This window comes from Rhopilema esculentum, chromosome 2 (genome assembly GCF_057945365.1).
Source record: "Rhopilema esculentum isolate cy_ngs chromosome 2, ASM5794536v1, whole genome shotgun sequence".
Lineage (NCBI taxonomy): Eukaryota > Metazoa > Cnidaria > Scyphozoa > Rhizostomeae > Rhizostomatidae > Rhopilema > Rhopilema esculentum.
Genome location: NC_142816.1, coordinates 5,138,564 through 5,155,275, shown reverse-complemented (window position 1 = coordinate 5,155,275; position 16,712 = coordinate 5,138,564). Strand labels below are relative to the sequence as shown.

The 16,712-nt window shown below is 38.1% G+C and overlaps 2 protein-coding genes across 7 annotated transcripts in view; one reads left to right on the top strand and one right to left on the bottom strand.

The window, feature by feature from the left end:
* LOC135695312 (uncharacterized) overlaps positions 1-4,243 on the bottom strand; it is a 14,755-nt gene extending 10,512 nt beyond the window's left edge. Inside the window, exons 1-4 of one of the 3 annotated variants that reach the window (XM_089108726.1) lie at positions 3,963-4,243; positions 2,541-2,730; positions 866-1,057; positions 263-327 (exon numbers count right to left, since the gene is read on the bottom strand). In XM_089108726.1, coding sequence (XP_088964852.1) covers positions 263-327; positions 866-1,038 — 238 coding nt within the window. In that variant the 5' untranslated portion in view covers positions 1,039-1,057; positions 2,541-2,730; positions 3,963-4,243. Of the gene's footprint in view, positions 1-262; positions 328-865; positions 2,105-2,540; positions 2,731-3,962 lie in introns of those variants that run through there. The other 2 variants (XM_065214370.2, XM_089108719.1) reach the window with 2 other exon arrangements.
* LOC135695313 (uncharacterized) overlaps positions 1-16,712 on the top strand; it is a 20,199-nt gene extending 3,487 nt beyond the window's left edge. The window contains exons 1-10 of one of the 4 annotated variants that reach the window (XM_065214372.2): positions 5,402-5,590; positions 7,412-7,477; positions 8,357-8,632; positions 9,794-9,856; positions 10,449-10,502; positions 10,919-10,957; positions 12,334-12,513; positions 12,877-13,038; positions 13,768-14,064; positions 16,115-16,712. In XM_065214372.2, the coding sequence (XP_065070444.2) occupies positions 7,429-7,477; positions 8,357-8,632; positions 9,794-9,856; positions 10,449-10,502; positions 10,919-10,957; positions 12,334-12,513; positions 12,877-13,038; positions 13,768-14,064; positions 16,115-16,311 (1,317 nt within the window). In that variant the 5' untranslated portion in view covers positions 5,402-5,590; positions 7,412-7,428 and the 3' untranslated portion in view covers positions 16,312-16,712. Of the gene's footprint in view, positions 1-5,401; positions 5,591-7,411; positions 7,478-8,356; positions 8,633-9,793; positions 9,857-10,448; positions 10,503-10,918; positions 10,958-12,333; positions 12,514-12,876; positions 13,039-13,767; positions 14,065-16,114 lie in introns of those variants that run through there. The other 3 variants (XM_065214373.2, XM_065214374.2, XM_065214375.2) reach the window with 3 other exon arrangements.

Below are 16,712 nucleotides of genomic sequence, written 5' to 3'. Positions count from 1 at the left end.
AGAGAAATATCATGCCATTAATTTCAAACGCGAAAGTTTATTTTCCCGAATGATCCTTTTTCACCTTTTTCGCGAAAACTGATTTCCAAAATTTTGCGCTTTTCTCAATTCGTGAAACTTTCTTCCCACGAATTTTTCTTCTCTTAGAATACTAAATTAAAGATTTACTTGATGAAATGTATTTTTAATTGAAAAACATAAGTAATAATGATAAACTATTTTTTCTGAAGCAATACAAGTATTTCGATACACCTTCACTTACCTATAGGTTTGGGAGTGGTGATCACTTCCTTTGACAACCATTTCACATGACCAGAGAGCAAGGCGCTGTAACAAACATGACATGATCAGTAAAGGACATTCAACTGCAAGATACGACAGTAATTAATCTTTTCTGCGTATCCATTACCCTAATTTTTAATTTACACCGACCCATTCCGTATGTGTTGATTTGGATCCTTTAAGCCTTAGAACCCCTCAAGAGTGAGACCTTCAAAGGGTCTCCTTGGATTTTTCCCACCAAAAGGGACATGATCAAGACGATAGATAGCTATGTGCGCATTATTTCGCCTTTGAGTGTGTTTTAGTTTCTACGGTTCGGTAAAAGCATAATTTTTCTATTTACCCCGATACATTTAAAGGGTTTGTCGTTGGGTACTGTGATGCCTCTATGTACCGAACATATGATAAACGAGGGTTACCGTTACGGGGAGATTTCCGTTACTCCGAGGTTGCTTGTATATGGCTCTGACCGCTGGTTAGAAATATGCTAAAATGTGGCTGAAGAGAGGCGAGAGATGTTAGAGAGAGGCTATTGTGAAGCAAAAAGTGATTAGAAAGAGGCTAGAGAGAACGAGGCTCTCACCTTTCATTCTGCTCCAAATAGTTTGCAACAATTGCTATTCTACTTGGAGTGTCTTCTTCAAAATAAAAACACTGGTTCGGGTGGCTCTCGCAGTATTGGTACAGTGATATAATGAAGATTATTGCGATAACCAGGCAAACGAAAACATTCTTTTTAACGCTGATTCGAAGCATGCCGTTTCCTTTGCATGGTCTAAAAGAGAAATCGAGAATATTGATAGTCCACCGATATTCGAGGTTCAGGGTTGTAGCATGGACATTAGGAGCACCGGCAGTAGCGTAGCCAGGGTGATGAGAATGGGGGATGCAAAGGCGAGTTGGCGAGGGAAAAATGGGGATCCACACCTCAAGGAATGCCAGAAAACGCCTCTTTTCAAGGAGATTTTTTGCCATCTGCGAGGAGGGGGGAGCGTCCGCCTCCTCTTTTCCCTTCCCCTTACTACGCTACTGAGCACCAGCCCCTGTAGCCCTCTAGTGTTATGTACCTATAAATGCTATCCTGAAATCCATTGTAAGCAGCATCCTTGTTAACATCATCGAACCACAGAAATCATATACTTATATTTGACTGAAAATTCAGGCCATTTTTAAACTTCAAAGTTGCTTTCGGAAATAAATGATTCAATTGTTCTGCAGGTCCTGGTTTTTATCTGGTTTTTTCTGGTTTTTCCTCTATGTGCTCATTCTCATGCTTTTCTGCCCTGCCGACGTCCCGTATTGTCCTGGGCTTTTATTCTCGACAAGGCTCAGAACTATTAAGCTACTACATTCCTTTAGGCTGTGTCTATAATATAACCTAAACAGCACCACCCAATCCAAAGTTCCACTGCGAAATTGACCTTATTGCCAGCCTTTTAAACTCTTATGAACATAGCAACCCTTTCATTACTTGACCCTTCTTGTGTTGTCTTACTTAAGAATCTCTAGTTGTGCCAGAATCGTACCCACATCTCTGAACCTCTCAAGGGTTGCCTTTGTTTCGACTGTAATTTGGTTTGCAATCACTTAGCTGTGAAAAGCTTCATGTTTTATTTTAACAACGGGTGCATATTCGTTCTGAAAAGTATCTTTATTCTCTTTGCCACATCTCTCGAAATCTCAACATTATAAAGCAACTGTGCTTTGATCCTTATCTGTGTGAATTTTGAAGTGATGGTGTCTTTGCTGGACACGTGACAAAAACACAGAAGACAATCCAGTGTGTGTTTTTTGAAAGATTAACCTTCCAGACTAGGGGGTTGGAGGTCAACTGCGTTGTAGCTATAGTGCGTTGTAGCTATAGTGCGTTGTAGCTATAGTGCGTTGTAGCTTAACTTTCCAGACAAGGGGATGGAGGTTAGCTGCGTTGTAGCTATACTGCGTTGTAGCTTAACCTTCCAGACTAAGGGATGGAGGTCAACTGCATTGTAGCTATACTGCGTTGTTGCTTAACCTTCCAGACTAGGGGATGAAGGTCAGCTGCGTTGTAGCTTAACCTTCCAGACTAAGGGATGGAGGTCAACTGCGTTGTAGCTATACTGCGTTGTTGTTTACCCTTCCAGACTAGGGGATGGAAGTCAACTGCGTTGTAGTTTTCCTTTTCAGACTTCAATACACTTCCTGGGGGAATGTAAACAATAATAAAATTTTCCGACGAAGGCATAGATGAAGGGAAATTTAGATGTTATAACACCTACCGTTTTCGCGATATCAACGACCAAGTAAGGATCTTCTGGGCCAGCTGACGATATTCTGACCAACGGGTAATAAATCTGGGAATTTCACATCCCCTTTAGCTACGCCCTTGAATCTATAGACGTCCCCTGTATAAATCTGTAGTATATGCAACGTTGTTTGTTAAACATATTCACAAACCTCCCAGATGACCTGTCTGACAAAAGCTAGTTAAGCAGTTTGAAATCATTTGGGAAATGTAAGAAGGATTGTTGTTCGCCTGTTTGTGAGTATGTGTTACATTCGTGTTAAATGCCTCTGTCTCTTGCTATCGTGCCCTTCCTTGCTCTTGATGCAAAAGCTTTACCCATCAATTTATGTCACGAAATGATATCATGATATTTTCGTTTTGCTAGCTACTGTATTCCCTGATATGACAAGGTTTGAAATGTCGTTCGTTGTCATGCAGACTCAAATTGCCCCCTTTAGAAGCCTCTCTAGGGCGCTCTATGCATTTGTAGGTGTTTCGTGTTGTTTAGAATGAGAACCGATGTCATACATATGTCACACCATTTGTTCCAAAACGAAAGACCATCAAGTCTTCACCGCACTATATCGTATAAACTCTACGTAACTGTCAGTGTATTTTCAGTCTACCTCCTTGAAAATTGTATTTGTTTTTTTCAAGCTTGTGGAAAATCTATTCTCAGCTGCGCAAGCCTGTTTCGTTGCCACTCCTAAAAGTGGCTGTTCTTATCACTCTTTCTTAAAAGGCAAGCCAACATTGTGACTTTGTTGACAAGCAATTTTGTTTCATGTGCTGAAATATTTTCCCGTAACCACGCCCCCTCTTTTTGCTGATAAAGCAACTTTTATGAACATCACAAAACAAATTGACGATGATTTTGGCTTCTGTATTGTTGATACTGTTCTACGTGATCTCAGAAATTGCTGGTTTAGACTTTTAATACATCACTGCTTTATGGTGCCACAATACTAGACATAGTAGGAATTGACATATGGTATATTTCACACAAACATGCTAGCCTTGATTCATATGTATCACTCTTCATAATAGCTATTGTATTTTTATTATCTCCAAAAAATACTTAACTCCGAATATAACCTTAAGTTGAGCCACAGAATAGATATTGACTCTGTGGTTGAGCTTCCTAGATATATTGATGGACTATTTTAAGTTTGCTTGCCCAGCTGTATTGACAACCCAAAACCGTCTTTCAAGTTCCATTTTTTAAACCTAATTTACTTCTTTATGTGCCAGTTTGTGCTTCTGGGAATAATTGTTTAAAATTTTCAATTTATCAAAGTAATTATTGTTACTCTCTGCCAATTAGTATTACGATATTATATTTTCGATGAAATGGTTTTTGATTGCAGCTGGCAATGAAGTAGTTTGTCTGGAATCGCAAAAAGAATAAAATTACCTTTATTTTGGGTCCTTATAACGCATTTTTCCGGTTAGGCCGCAGCTCCTTCGATCGGACTCCCTCGCTGCTTGTTGCTCAGAAAATCAAAGGTCAATGTTTTGTTTAGACATAATTTTGCTCAGAAATTGCACAAAGCCACCTGTCATCAACAGGTCGAAAATCCAGCTCGCATTTTCGCCAACGTGCGGGTTAGAGCGAACTTGCGGTTAAGCCCATTCATTATCCAGTCTGCGCCTTCGCAGTTACTGCTCTCAGAGTTTAGGAAAAATTAAGGGTCACGTGACCAACGACAATGGAAGGTGATCGAACCAAGATAATTCAAAGGCGCTTCTATACCATTGATTTAAAGATTCATAACAGACCACGCAATGCTTTGGTTTTTTTTCCGAAGATTCATAGATTTTTTGAAATGGCAGAAGTATGGACGAAAGATTCATTTCTTGAGTCTGGCTCTTTCTGTCGCCTTTTCTCCAACTTTAAACCAACCCTATCTTTTGTTCTTGGTTCAGCCTCCTCTACAGAGCCGACTCTTTTGGCTAGGCCATTGTCTGTGGCTAGGCAGCGGGTTTTTAGAATGATTACTGCTACGAATTCGTGTCGTGAGAGCCCTTTTGTGTTTTTGAGTTCATCTTTCCTTCTGTCTCAAACAATTCATATTCAGCCTTATAAAAGTGTACGGGGATAACATTAGATAACACACAAATTTGGGCTTTTCCCGTTCCTTTTTGGACACATATTTTTAAAAACTATTTTTATAGAGTTTCTTCAATTTTTAGCAGTTAGTTTAGCAAAAAGTGTTCGTTTATATTTAATGATAGCTACCAAATGCAACTTATTGGCTGCAGTTGTCATCATATTTTGCCAGTGTAGTTGTTTGTTACACCTTATCAATACTGTAATACGTTTGTTCAAATTTAGGCCTAAATAATTACAAACATGATCGAGTATATCATTTCAAAACGCCACCATTTATAAAAGCAAAATGCCATTCTTTGAGAGTTATCACCAACTTTGTGTAATGTTTTCATTATATTTTGCCAGTATAGTTGTTTGTTACACCTTATCAATACTGTAATACGTTTGTTCAAATTTAGGCCTAAATAATTACAAACATGATCGAGTATATCATTTCAAAACGCCACCATTTATAAAAGCAAAATGCCATTCTTTGAGAGTTATCACCAACTTTGTGTAATGTTTTCATTATATTTTGCCAGTATAGTTGTTTGTTACACCTTATCAATACTGTAATACGTTTGTTCAAATTTAGGCCTAAATAATTACAAACATGATCGAGTATATCTTTTCAAAACGCCACCATTTATAAAAGCAAAGTGCCATTCTTTGAAACTTATCACCAACTTTGTGTAATGTTTTCCCCGTTGTTTACACGGGACAAGAACACAGTGAAGTTATGCTTGCTGTAAGCTCAATGTTTCTGAAATCAATCGGGTCACCCCCTACGCATTCATGGGCACCAACCATGTCATAAGTTCACTGGCTTGGTAAAACACAATCGCTTGTTTCTCTGTTCGACAGTTTTCACATTTTAGTGAAATTTATCATTTTTTTTACGGAAGAATTTACCCTTAAAGTAACAATTTAATGAAGGGAGGTTTTTGGTGGTGAGTAAGCAAGTTTAATATACTGTCTTATATCTAGCTTCGATTTCGCATATAACGACTATATAACACGGCCTATTTCTAATCGATAATTTCACTTCAATCGTGATGCGTTAATTTTTTAGAACTGAATATGATTCTATTATTGATCTTTCATCCCTGGTAAGAATGCCAGTTTCCAAATTTTTTTCTATTTCTACCTAATTTTTCAATCATCAATAGTTGCAGGAAAATTCTCTGCTGAAGTTCTTAAAGCACAAGTTTGAAAATTCTTTTAAATTTGGGGGGAATTTAATCCTATGTGCGATCAGAATCATTATCCCTGCTGTAGAAATTTTAGAAGTTGGATTCGGTATAACTCGGAAAACCTAACTAGAAAAGGGCATTCTGGCCATAGAAGAAAAGCATTTTAGGCCACACGAACAAAAAACTCGGAATATTCACTGCGCTGTCACTGCATTATACGATGATTATTCATTTTATATTTTATGACAAAATATGGAAGTCGAAACAGTAAAATGTGTTGTCTACAAGCAGCGTGATGAAAATGAATTTGGCCCTACAATTGCTTGTCCAATTATCAACCCCATATTATTCATACATTATCTTTAAATTTTCCAACCATATCTGCCTAAATTAGCTTTGCATATAAACAAAACACGCTGCGTTTATTTTTTGATTTAATGATATAAAAATTTGAATATAAATTTATATAAAGCATTAATGGTAATATCGTATAATAATGGCTTCCTCATGTCCCTTTGAAAGAAAGCATTGGTCCTTTGAAGGATTAAATCTAGCAGGCACCGTGTTTTTATTCTGTCTGTACAAGAGGCCTTAAAAATTTTTGATTGGCAAGTTCTTCATGCCTCCGACATAGGAAACAAAGTTTTTGAACTCACTTGAAAATTTATTTGCATCTGTTGGATGTATTTTTACATCTTATTTAGACCAAGCTCTATATGCAAGAGGCCTTTGCTCTACTTCTCATGTACGCTAACTTAAAATAATTACATAATAGAGATATGATAATTTATGATAAATTACCTAAGCGATTCAGAAGGTTGAATAGTATCAGTTGGCTAACCTCGATAAAGGTGAAATGTTCTGGAATCAATTTGTAAGGAACCTCATTCTCTGCTACTCATTTACACTAGGTTACATTCATAACATAATAGCGATACGATAATTTATGATAATTTATCGAAACAATTCAGAATGTTTGACGAAGTTGTAATCATTATCTTCATTAATTACTGTTTTCGGTCACTGGCTTTTTGGGCCAAGGATTTTAAGAGATCCCGTGTGTTGTATGACAAATTATACTTAGGTAACTCGGTACATTTATAAACCATAATTAAAAACACACATACACGATCAAAATTTTATTATGATCATTAATTACTGACTGATCGTTCAAACGAGACAATCGCGCTAAGAACTGATAGCTGTCAACTTTCCCCCTAATCTTTGGAGATCTCTATAGGTCAAGCCACATCTCTGAACATTTTATGACTTTGCCTGGCATTTTAGGAAAAGCACACCTTCTCAAAATCTTAGAAAAAAACAGCGTAATACCAACCTCAACCAGATCATGGGCGCTCTCACATTATCCTGTGCATTAAGATCTGGGATCCAGTTTATGGTTAGAATAGTGTGCCCAAATAAAAGAGGCGTGTGTCCGTTTTCTGTGTTTGTAATTGTGATTCATTGCTAGCTCATCAGCCAATCCGCCAGGTAGAGAATTTCAGGGCTTATGATCTTATTTCTTTAGGAGTAAATATATCTTCATTTTTGATCCTCAGAGTTTAATTCCTTCCGTAGATTGAAATACCTCAAAAATGCGACTCCTCTATTTCACCCTGATCTGTGGGTTAGCGATAGCAGTTGGTAAGTACAGCTTTCAACATAATTTTCTATTGCATGCAAGCTTGTCAGCTTGTCATTAATATAATGCATGTGGAGGATGGAAGGGTGGAGGGGTGGAGGGGTGGAGGGGTGGAGGGGTGGAGGGATGGAGGGGTGGAGGGGTAAAGGAGTGGAGGGGTGGAGGGGTGGAGGGTTGGAGGGTGGAAGGGTGGAGGGTGGAGGGGTGGAGGGGTGGAGGGGTGGAAGGGTGGAAGGGTGGAGGAGTGGAGGGGTGGAGGGGTGGAGGAGTGGAAGGGTGGAGGAGTGGAAGGGTGGAGGAGTGGAAGGGTGGAGGAGTGGAAGGGTGGAGGAGTGGAAGGGTGGAGGAGTGGAAGGGTGGAGGGGTATTTTGCCCAGTATTTGTTAGGATTGGAGCTTTTACCAGGGGTTTTATTTTGGGATAAAGACAATAACAAAATGTAATTCATCTCGATTAACACACCTTCCTGGCAACTTGTAGCCCACCAGATACCGGCATTAAAGTTTTCTTAATAGCCAGTTATTGACAATCAAAATTTTTACTTAAGCCCCCCCCCCCCCCACACAGCCTACCTTGATTGATTGTACTAAAACTCTACCGGTGCTTGTTAAAGAGTAGACGTTTATTTCTGAGTATGAGACTCTTAGTTGGAGCTTGAAGGACCGGTTGGAAAGGAGGCTTAATTGGACTTTCACGCGAGGCCAGTGATTTAGGTGGTTGAGTAAATCTTCATTTAAATATACATCGACGGTTTCTGTCCATGGTTTAGGAGTCTGATGGCTCATATTGGACTTTTCTACTTGCTTTTTCAGCTCTAAGGGCTTTTTAGGATTTTTTGGAACATGTAGGCAGGAAGCCAATTGTAGTATAATTCAATTCAGCTCCAGCAGCCAGCCTTCGGCATCGTCTGCCAAAGACAATCCGGACGTTTATTGATACACCAAGCTCTTCGACTGAAACGCCAGACTCATCAACTGAAACACCGAACTCGGATACAGAGACACCAGAAACACCAGAAACTCCAGACACAACAGCTGACATACCGGACACCCCAGAAACCCCCGATTCCAAAGCTGTTGTTCCTGCCTCGCCGCAAAGTAGTGATATAAGCATAGACGATGAAGAATCCGGATCGGGACATGAGGATCCTACCGCTAGTAATATTCCGGGTAGACTGGTTTTCAAAGGAGAAAACCACACTGTTTTTGCGTGATCCCTACACATTTCATTACAGCTCCGTGACCTTCCATTCCGATTGTACCAAAAAGTGACCTTAGCAAAAGACAAAATACCTGAAATGTTTCCCTTAACCTTTTTAATACAGGAGTATTTCAGTCTAAGGGCTGCCCCTTTAAGCATTGTGAATAATGTATAATGTTGTTGGGGTAGGGCCGATAGACATTGCCAGTGAAGACCCTAAATACCTTGGGTGTTCTTGCTATCAGAAATATTTCGATTTTGTAGCAGACAAAACCATCTATTTTTCAAAAAAATCATTTAATGAAGCTAAACTTGTATTTGATTTTTCTACTTTAAGTTTTTTTCATCATATAAGAATGAGTAAAATAAAAGAGAATTTTTTAAAAAAGTTTATGCTGTTTGTCGTATATAAAGTGTCGTGTATAAGCGAGATTGCAAGGTTTATGGGACGGATAAGCTTGAAACCTTCGAGATTTGCTTTGGAAAATTTTCTAGTTTGCATATTTTTAAGTTTGATTATTGTGAAGTATTTCTTGTTTTTATACAAACTATGTTACCTGTTGATTAATGCTCATTGATCAATGAAGTTTCAAAAAAATTGTCGTTTGAAATTACGTATTTTCTAAATTCTTTGCATGTTTGGAACTGAAGAAACCTTTTTTGAGAGTCAAGTCGAAGATTCTAAATTTTCTTTGGGATGAGAAAACCTTCGCGGCATTTATTTGATGATGGCAATATGATGGCTCATAATCGACTAGGTTGTAGATGAAGATCAAAAAGTGAAAATAAACAGAACGGGATGTCTTATGAAATCTTTAGGTCATAAGAATCAGTCTGTGTAACGCTAAGTTACCGATTTATGGTAATATTATGAACAAAGCAATTAAAACCTGGCGCGGAAAATGAATGCAAATTAACAGGTCCTCGTATATTTGCTTTTTGAAACACAAGCTTGCTGAGGGGAAATTTTTGGCTATCTGTTTAAATCACCAAAAATAGCAAAATTGTTGGATGAATTTACTGGTAGACATAATAGAGTCAGTATTCTACCTTGCAAGCTCATGATAGATATATTTTATTTTTTTGTCGATTATTTCAACTAAAAATTTCAATTTTAGTTTCAGGCAAAAAAAGCAAACATGTTAGACACCACGAGAAGACAGAAAGAGCAGCGAAGAAAAGTTTGTATGCCTTCCCAATCTTGCTTTGAAATTACTTTTTGAAGCAAATCGACAATTTTGTTAAAATAGTAAAAAAGATTTGTAGCTCTTAGTGCGATTTTTGGTTTTCTATTGAAATACATAGGCAATTTGTTTGTATATATATCAACAGTGGGAGGCTTGGGCCAAACGCCCCCCCCCCCCCTTCACCCCCACACGTAGAACTAGGCAGGTCAATAACCTGTTTGTGGCAATGAAATAGGTTTGTTGCAATTGAAACAAAAATATATTTATTATAAATATGATCAAAAGGGTTGCATTCTATCTTTGGAGAGCCTAAATCGCGCAGCCATGAATGATTTCTGGATCTGTAGTAGGTGACACTAGCCACTGAACCATCGTCATAAAGTTATTGATCTCAAGCTCTTTGACTACCGAAAATACTTAAAAAAGATTTACTGTCCCTCCTTCCCGACAATAAAAGTAACACAGTTTTAAATATACCATTTTAGCTTCTTTCAAGACAGACCTACGTTGTAACTTCGTATAGCATTTAGGCTACCTTAAAGTTGCTATCTTTTTTTAGAATTGACGATGTTTGTCACATTTATAGGCTCAAAACCACAAGCTCAGAGTCCAACTGAATTAAAAAGCTCAAAGAAACAATGTAAGTCACATCACATTTTTAAAGTTTATTTTAATTCTTGTGAAGTCTTTGAAGTAGTTTTACATAAATGATTTCAAAAGTTGCTTTACTCAACCCAATACCTCTGTGTGTCTTTTGAATGGCCTGTTTCAATCCAGATCTAATTTCTACCCTGATACAATTTTTCATAGCCCTTCATCTAAAAATTTGCTGTCCTGAAAGCCAGCCAAAGACTATGTACAATTACCTTTCTATAAAACTTTGAAATATCAAAGGAATTCAGTCTTTTCCAACCTTGAATGCAGCCAGGTCAAGATAATAGATTATTGATGATCCTTTCTGCCAGTCTCTCTGTAAAACCTTTTTTACTTTAAACGTCTTTATTTAAATCAAGATGCAAATTTGTTAGTTAAAATTGTTTTGTTTTTGTTTACCAGTACTTGGTTACCCTGAGCCCGATGGCGGACAACAAGAAGGTTAGCTTCCGCGAAACATTTCTTTTTTCATTACTTTTTAAAACTCTTATTGTAATTGTACGGATTCTGTTAACGTTTATCGAAGACTTTTTGCGCTACCATTTTGCATCATGCCCTTTGCGTAACAAGTTATGAATTTCTCGAAATTTGAAATGCATTCCAAAAATGCTTTTAGAATTCTTCCTATGTAACTCCTTTTAAAAGCAATATTGATAATTTTTCCTTTGTTTGAGAAAACCAAGAGCCTGATTGTCAGGTTTCCTTTCTAGAATCTGTTTACCGTTTTCCCCAGCATTTCTTTGCTCACATTTCTCCAGTTGACTCCCACGTACCACTCTGCCCTTTTCTACTTTTGGGGCCTAATTCCTAAACCGTTTGCTTAATTGCCATCATTTAAAAAAATTCGTTGCAAATATGATAGCCTAGTCAAAATGTTGTTATTTTATTACCATTTTAACAATTGATAGCGCATTTTATTGGTTTGACATTTATTTCATTCTCCTTCTGTGAAATTGCTTTCAACTATGTTTCTTTTATTCGTCTGAGACTCTTCCTGCACTTGCGAGTCTTTTGCAAATACTAATTGACAGAAACGACTGCTGGATCTACGTAAATTTGCAAATAACAAAACTACAATGCCTGCCAAAAGTACTTGGAACACCCGGCTATTTACTCTGCATTTGATATCTTTCATTCCTTTCATGAAAAAAACTTACTACTTCCGCCCCCTTCCCCCTAAAACAATGTTGATGATTTAGAGAAATAACATAGAAGAAGCGCAAAGGAAAGTGCCTCCATAAAATCCTAACCCGTTTGATAGTAACCAATATTGTTCTGTAGGGGAGACGGGGGATGATTGACTTTGACCTTGGAAATTGACGTCAGTGTTCCAGGACTTTTGACAGGCATTGTAGATGTAGATTTTAGATGTAGGAGCCTAGCTCATGTTGAAAAGCTATATACCAGAGATTGTACTTTTTTCACTTTCTATAGATTTCTTTATTTTTTTAGGCTATTCTTAGTGTCTCTTGAACGGTCACAGTAACACATAAAAACACAATGATATATTGGAAAGAACAGCACTCCATTTTAACTATTAAAGATTTTGAAAGTGTCACAGCGAAAGAGTTTCTTGTGGAAAAGTACCACATTGTTCTCTGTATAACACATAAGACACGCACATCAGACTGATCTCTTTCTCGAACTTGTGAAAATGTCCCTTTGGTGAAAACTGGCTATGTTTCTAAAAATTGATTAACTAAAAGTTATTTGGAGAGGTTTTTTAAAAATCATGTCAATTCCTGAAATATATTTTACGTTTTTAATTTCAATTTGCATATAAATTATTTTCTTATATTTTATCGTGATTTTTTTAGCAATGGGGGATTTTGGACAAGGAGGTCCCCCTGGACAAGGGCTTGGTGGGTTAGGAAGAGGAGGATTGGGGAGTGAAATCGAAGGCATGCCCGTAGGCATGGGGGCTGGTGGTGAGCCCCTTGGATATAGAGAGCGACAAGAGGGATTTCCAGGGCAAAACTTTCATATACCCGGAATTGGTAAGCGTTTTTATGATATGGGGCCTTTCACATAGTACGTTGTGTAAGAAGTAAGAGACCTCTTATACATTTGCCTTATTAAATTCAGAGTCAAGAAAGCATTACGGTTTCATGGCTGTGAGCCGGAGGAAGGTTAACCAACGATCCAGTAGTTTTGAAGAAGGTTTTTGCATAACTTGACAAGAGTACATAAAGTAAGCAGAATTTAGCTACGGTTGTGTTTGTCAGGACAAAGCACAAAGACCAACCCACAGAGGGTTTTATTTAAATTCCGTTTATAAAAAACTTGTTTTCAAAAAATACAAGGAAAATTTCAAAGAAGGCGTTTTCTGAATTCGGATTATATATTTCGATTTCTCGTAGCTGCACCTTCGAATTACGGGGATAATGCGGAAGTTGGTCGTAACAACGATGACGATAATGGCATGATCGGTCGATACACTGAATCAGATGATGTCGATACAATGACGCAACGTGCTATTACGAAAATAAACGGAGTTGATGACGACAGCCCAAACGGCTATAGTGAGTCAATGCTTATGTATTTCTGTTTAGTCTTCTTCATCTGTAGGTTTCACACAGCATTGCAGTTCGCTATAGCATTTTGCCATTGATGAAAGCTATTCTCTGTCTTAAGAGGTTTTGTTGCTTAGAATGTATTTTATTAAGGATCTAGAATACAAACTCATCGATAAGCTTAAGTAAGAGTATCCAGTTTCCAGTTTTAGAAGGGAAACGTCTCTTGTTTAAACATAAACTATACAAACTATAGCTGAAGTAATTATGAAGAGAAATAAATATCCCATCGGACACGAAGGGATATACCTTGTTAGAAAAAGTGAACACCCTCCCTCTCGTTAGAGCCTCCTTCTCCTAGTATGAGCATTCCTTCCCTTCGTAAGAGCCCCCCATCCCCTAGTAAGAGCATTCCTTCCTCGGGTTAGTGCCTTGAGCTTCTCTCTCGTGAGAGCCTCCCCCTCTTCTCCCTTCTCCTTGGTAAACATCGTCAAAGGAGTCTTTTTCAATCCTCTACCAAACGCACTAGGATTTTTTGATTTTGAAAGTAACTTTGTAACGTACTATAAAAAAAACAAGCCCCTAAGGGGCAACTGCCCCTCCAGCCCCATTGACTTTCCATTGTTTTAAACAGTAGACTATTGTCCTTCACTTTATGTTAACAAAGGCTTGCCCCCACAGCTTATAACTCCTTAGAGGCTAATTATGAAATGACCTGGTATATTTTTTGTGGTACAGGTAAGGAATCCATGTACTCAAACGTGGAGCCAGATATGTCCGTCACAAAAGCCATTGGCCGCCCGTTTCAGCCGGACGGCGAGCCAGCTGGAGGAAATATGGATGAGCGTGAAGACAGTCCTTTCCAAGCTGTTAGACAAGAAAGTCCGTTCCAGATCCCCATGAACAGCATTGCTGCACAAGCCTCGTATGCGCAATCACAGATGTCTCGGTTTCGTCCCGAATCTGCTGGTCCATTTGGTCCGCAGCAAGAAGAATCTCCATTTCAGCCACAACCAGGAGAGGGGCCTGAAGAGGGTAAGAGTCAACTACATCCTTAAAGACTTATGATTAGAACATAAATTGAAATACTATGAACATTCTAATATCAACGCTCCTTAACATTTTAATAGAAGTAGGCACACCACAATAAAGCAGGAGTAGATATCTTTGCGAATAATTTACTTAAAACTACCAGGCCTAATATCCATTGACTTAGTTGTTATTCAAGTGATGCCATTGTTAAGCCCTCGTTGTTATAAAACAATCCAGATTTACTCGATACAAGGAGTCAAAAGGCAGGTTCGCCTGCTGGCCTGAAGCTGGGCCTTAAGTTTGGGGGTAATGTTGGTGAAACCTCTCTTGATAAACTTCAAAAGTTACAAAAACCGTGCAGACAGAACAATTATAAGATGTCAATCAATTACCCTTGCCAATCATTTGTGCTCTTGGATGGCCCACAGTCAGGGAGTTACTTGATCTTGAAACCCTCATGTTGGTTGTCAAATCCCTGAATGGCGAGGGGCCATCCTATGTGAGTGACATGTTCACTAGGGTTAACGAACCAACTTCTAATACTAACTTAAAACTCCAGAATTAAGGACGTCAGTTGGTCAGAGATCTCAGGTTTTCTCATTCAGAGTGGCAAGTTTCTGGAAGGGGTTGAATGATAAAGCAAAAAGTCAACCAACTCTAAAAAATGTCTTTATTTCTTTTAATGTACTTATTGTACAATATTGAATTTATTATGTTTATAACTTATATGGTATTTAAATGTATGGCCCCTTGTAAATCAGGTTTTCTCTAACTGAGGAGCTTCCATGCCTAAAAAATTGAAATGAATGAGAATGAAAATGAATGAAAGGTTACTCTGGCGTTGCTTCAATGCATATTGAATAACAATGGTGCAGCGTGTGATCCTTGTGTGACTCTCGATAAAAACGGATCCTTTACTGGCTAAATTGTTTCTTCTATATGTAGCCAGTTTACAACGGACATCTTATGTCAGTGGCGTAAATAGAGGGGGGTCAGAGGGGGCGAAAGACCCCCCCCCCTGTAAAGCTAAACTGCTATTTTGTCGGAAAACATCTGATAATGTCAGAATTATAACATGGTTTACTATTTTTATCTAAATGTTAAATTTTGAGAGGGAAGATTTTAAACCTCTATAACAGACGAATATATGAAAATATCTGAATGAAAACTTTTTATTTCAGTTCTGAACTGATGTCGTTATGTTATGTTCAGATTTTTGTCAAAGTAAAGTGTCAAAGTATAGTAATATTTATTGCCCCTCCTATGAATTCTTCTATCTACGCCACTGCTTTACGTAATTAGCATATATTAGCATAATTAGCATAAATAGCATATAGATCTTCTTATCATTCGCAATTATTTTATCCCATACAATCGACAAGAGCAAGACATCAACGGAGTCTGCTTTCTGTTGATTTGCCAACAGGGCGACATGCTCTAATTGGCCCTCGGTCGGGTATTAAAAATCTCGCCATGAAATGATTTAAAACGAAGTTCTGAATGCCAGGATAATATATAAGTTAATTTGATTTCCATTTTGCATTAAATTGATAAGCTTTTCCGCCAGAATGGGTGATTTTTCCTCGCTTTGCATTGTTTCTGCCCGAACTTGTTCGTTGTTGTTGGAGTGGAGATCCTTCTGTAGTTGAAAATCAGTTGCAAAGTGTATTATAGTTGCCAGAAAAGCTTATCATCAAATCTGTTGTGCATTACTTCTTAGAAATTGCTAGTAGTGAAGACCATCATGTCTTTCAAAGAAGGTACTTGTTCGGGATGAGAACATTTTTTTGAAAGTTCGTATTTGTCGATAAAACAGCACCGATTAAAAAGATCTGCAAAGTTTTTGTAAAAGCCTAGTTAGGTTTGTATTCCACCAGCAAGTTTCACCTGACACAGAGGTTTGGTCCCTTGTCGCTTTGTTCGGACTATAGTTAGAACAACCAGCCTTGTTTTTGTCGAAATAAGCCCCTTATTAGAGAAGTGAGTTTCATATTAGAGAAGTAAACCCCTTTGCCAAGTTTTATTCTATAAATATAACTTGTTTATGTTTTAGAAAACGATGGTCCTGAAGGCGGGCCATTCCGTGCAACTTCTATGAATGGAGCTGAGGCCATGTTAGGTATGAGCGAACAAGAGGGCATGAAAAGACACTTTAAGAAAAAAGCTGGAAGGAAAGCGTTGCTGGCATCCATCAAACGCAAAAGGACATCAAAACAAGGCAAATCTCAGCTGAAAAAGAGATCAAGATAAACCTAACTACCGTACTGATAAACTTTTGAAAATTTGGTGTTGTAAATAGGTCGCGAAGTGGCTACATCTCTTCGCTTTCTACCCACTTCTGGACTAGACTCTTCCTTTAATGCTCTTCTTGTCAACGACCTTCGTTGTTATCACCTAAATCAGCGAGCTTTAAGCTTGTCACTGTCTGCACCTGAAAAGTGTACAGCTTTCAAAAAAGCAATTGTGCCTATCGAATAGACAACTACACCCATAGACGGGGGTTTAAGATTCATGCATATTCAAAGAGCTTTGTCATGTCTCCCTGAGCCCAGAACGCCGCTATTTCTCAGAAAAAGTCACTGCTGTCTCGACTAATCGTTATCCTTAATTTGTAACATGTTCATATAAAATGTCAAATTTTGTCTGTCCAA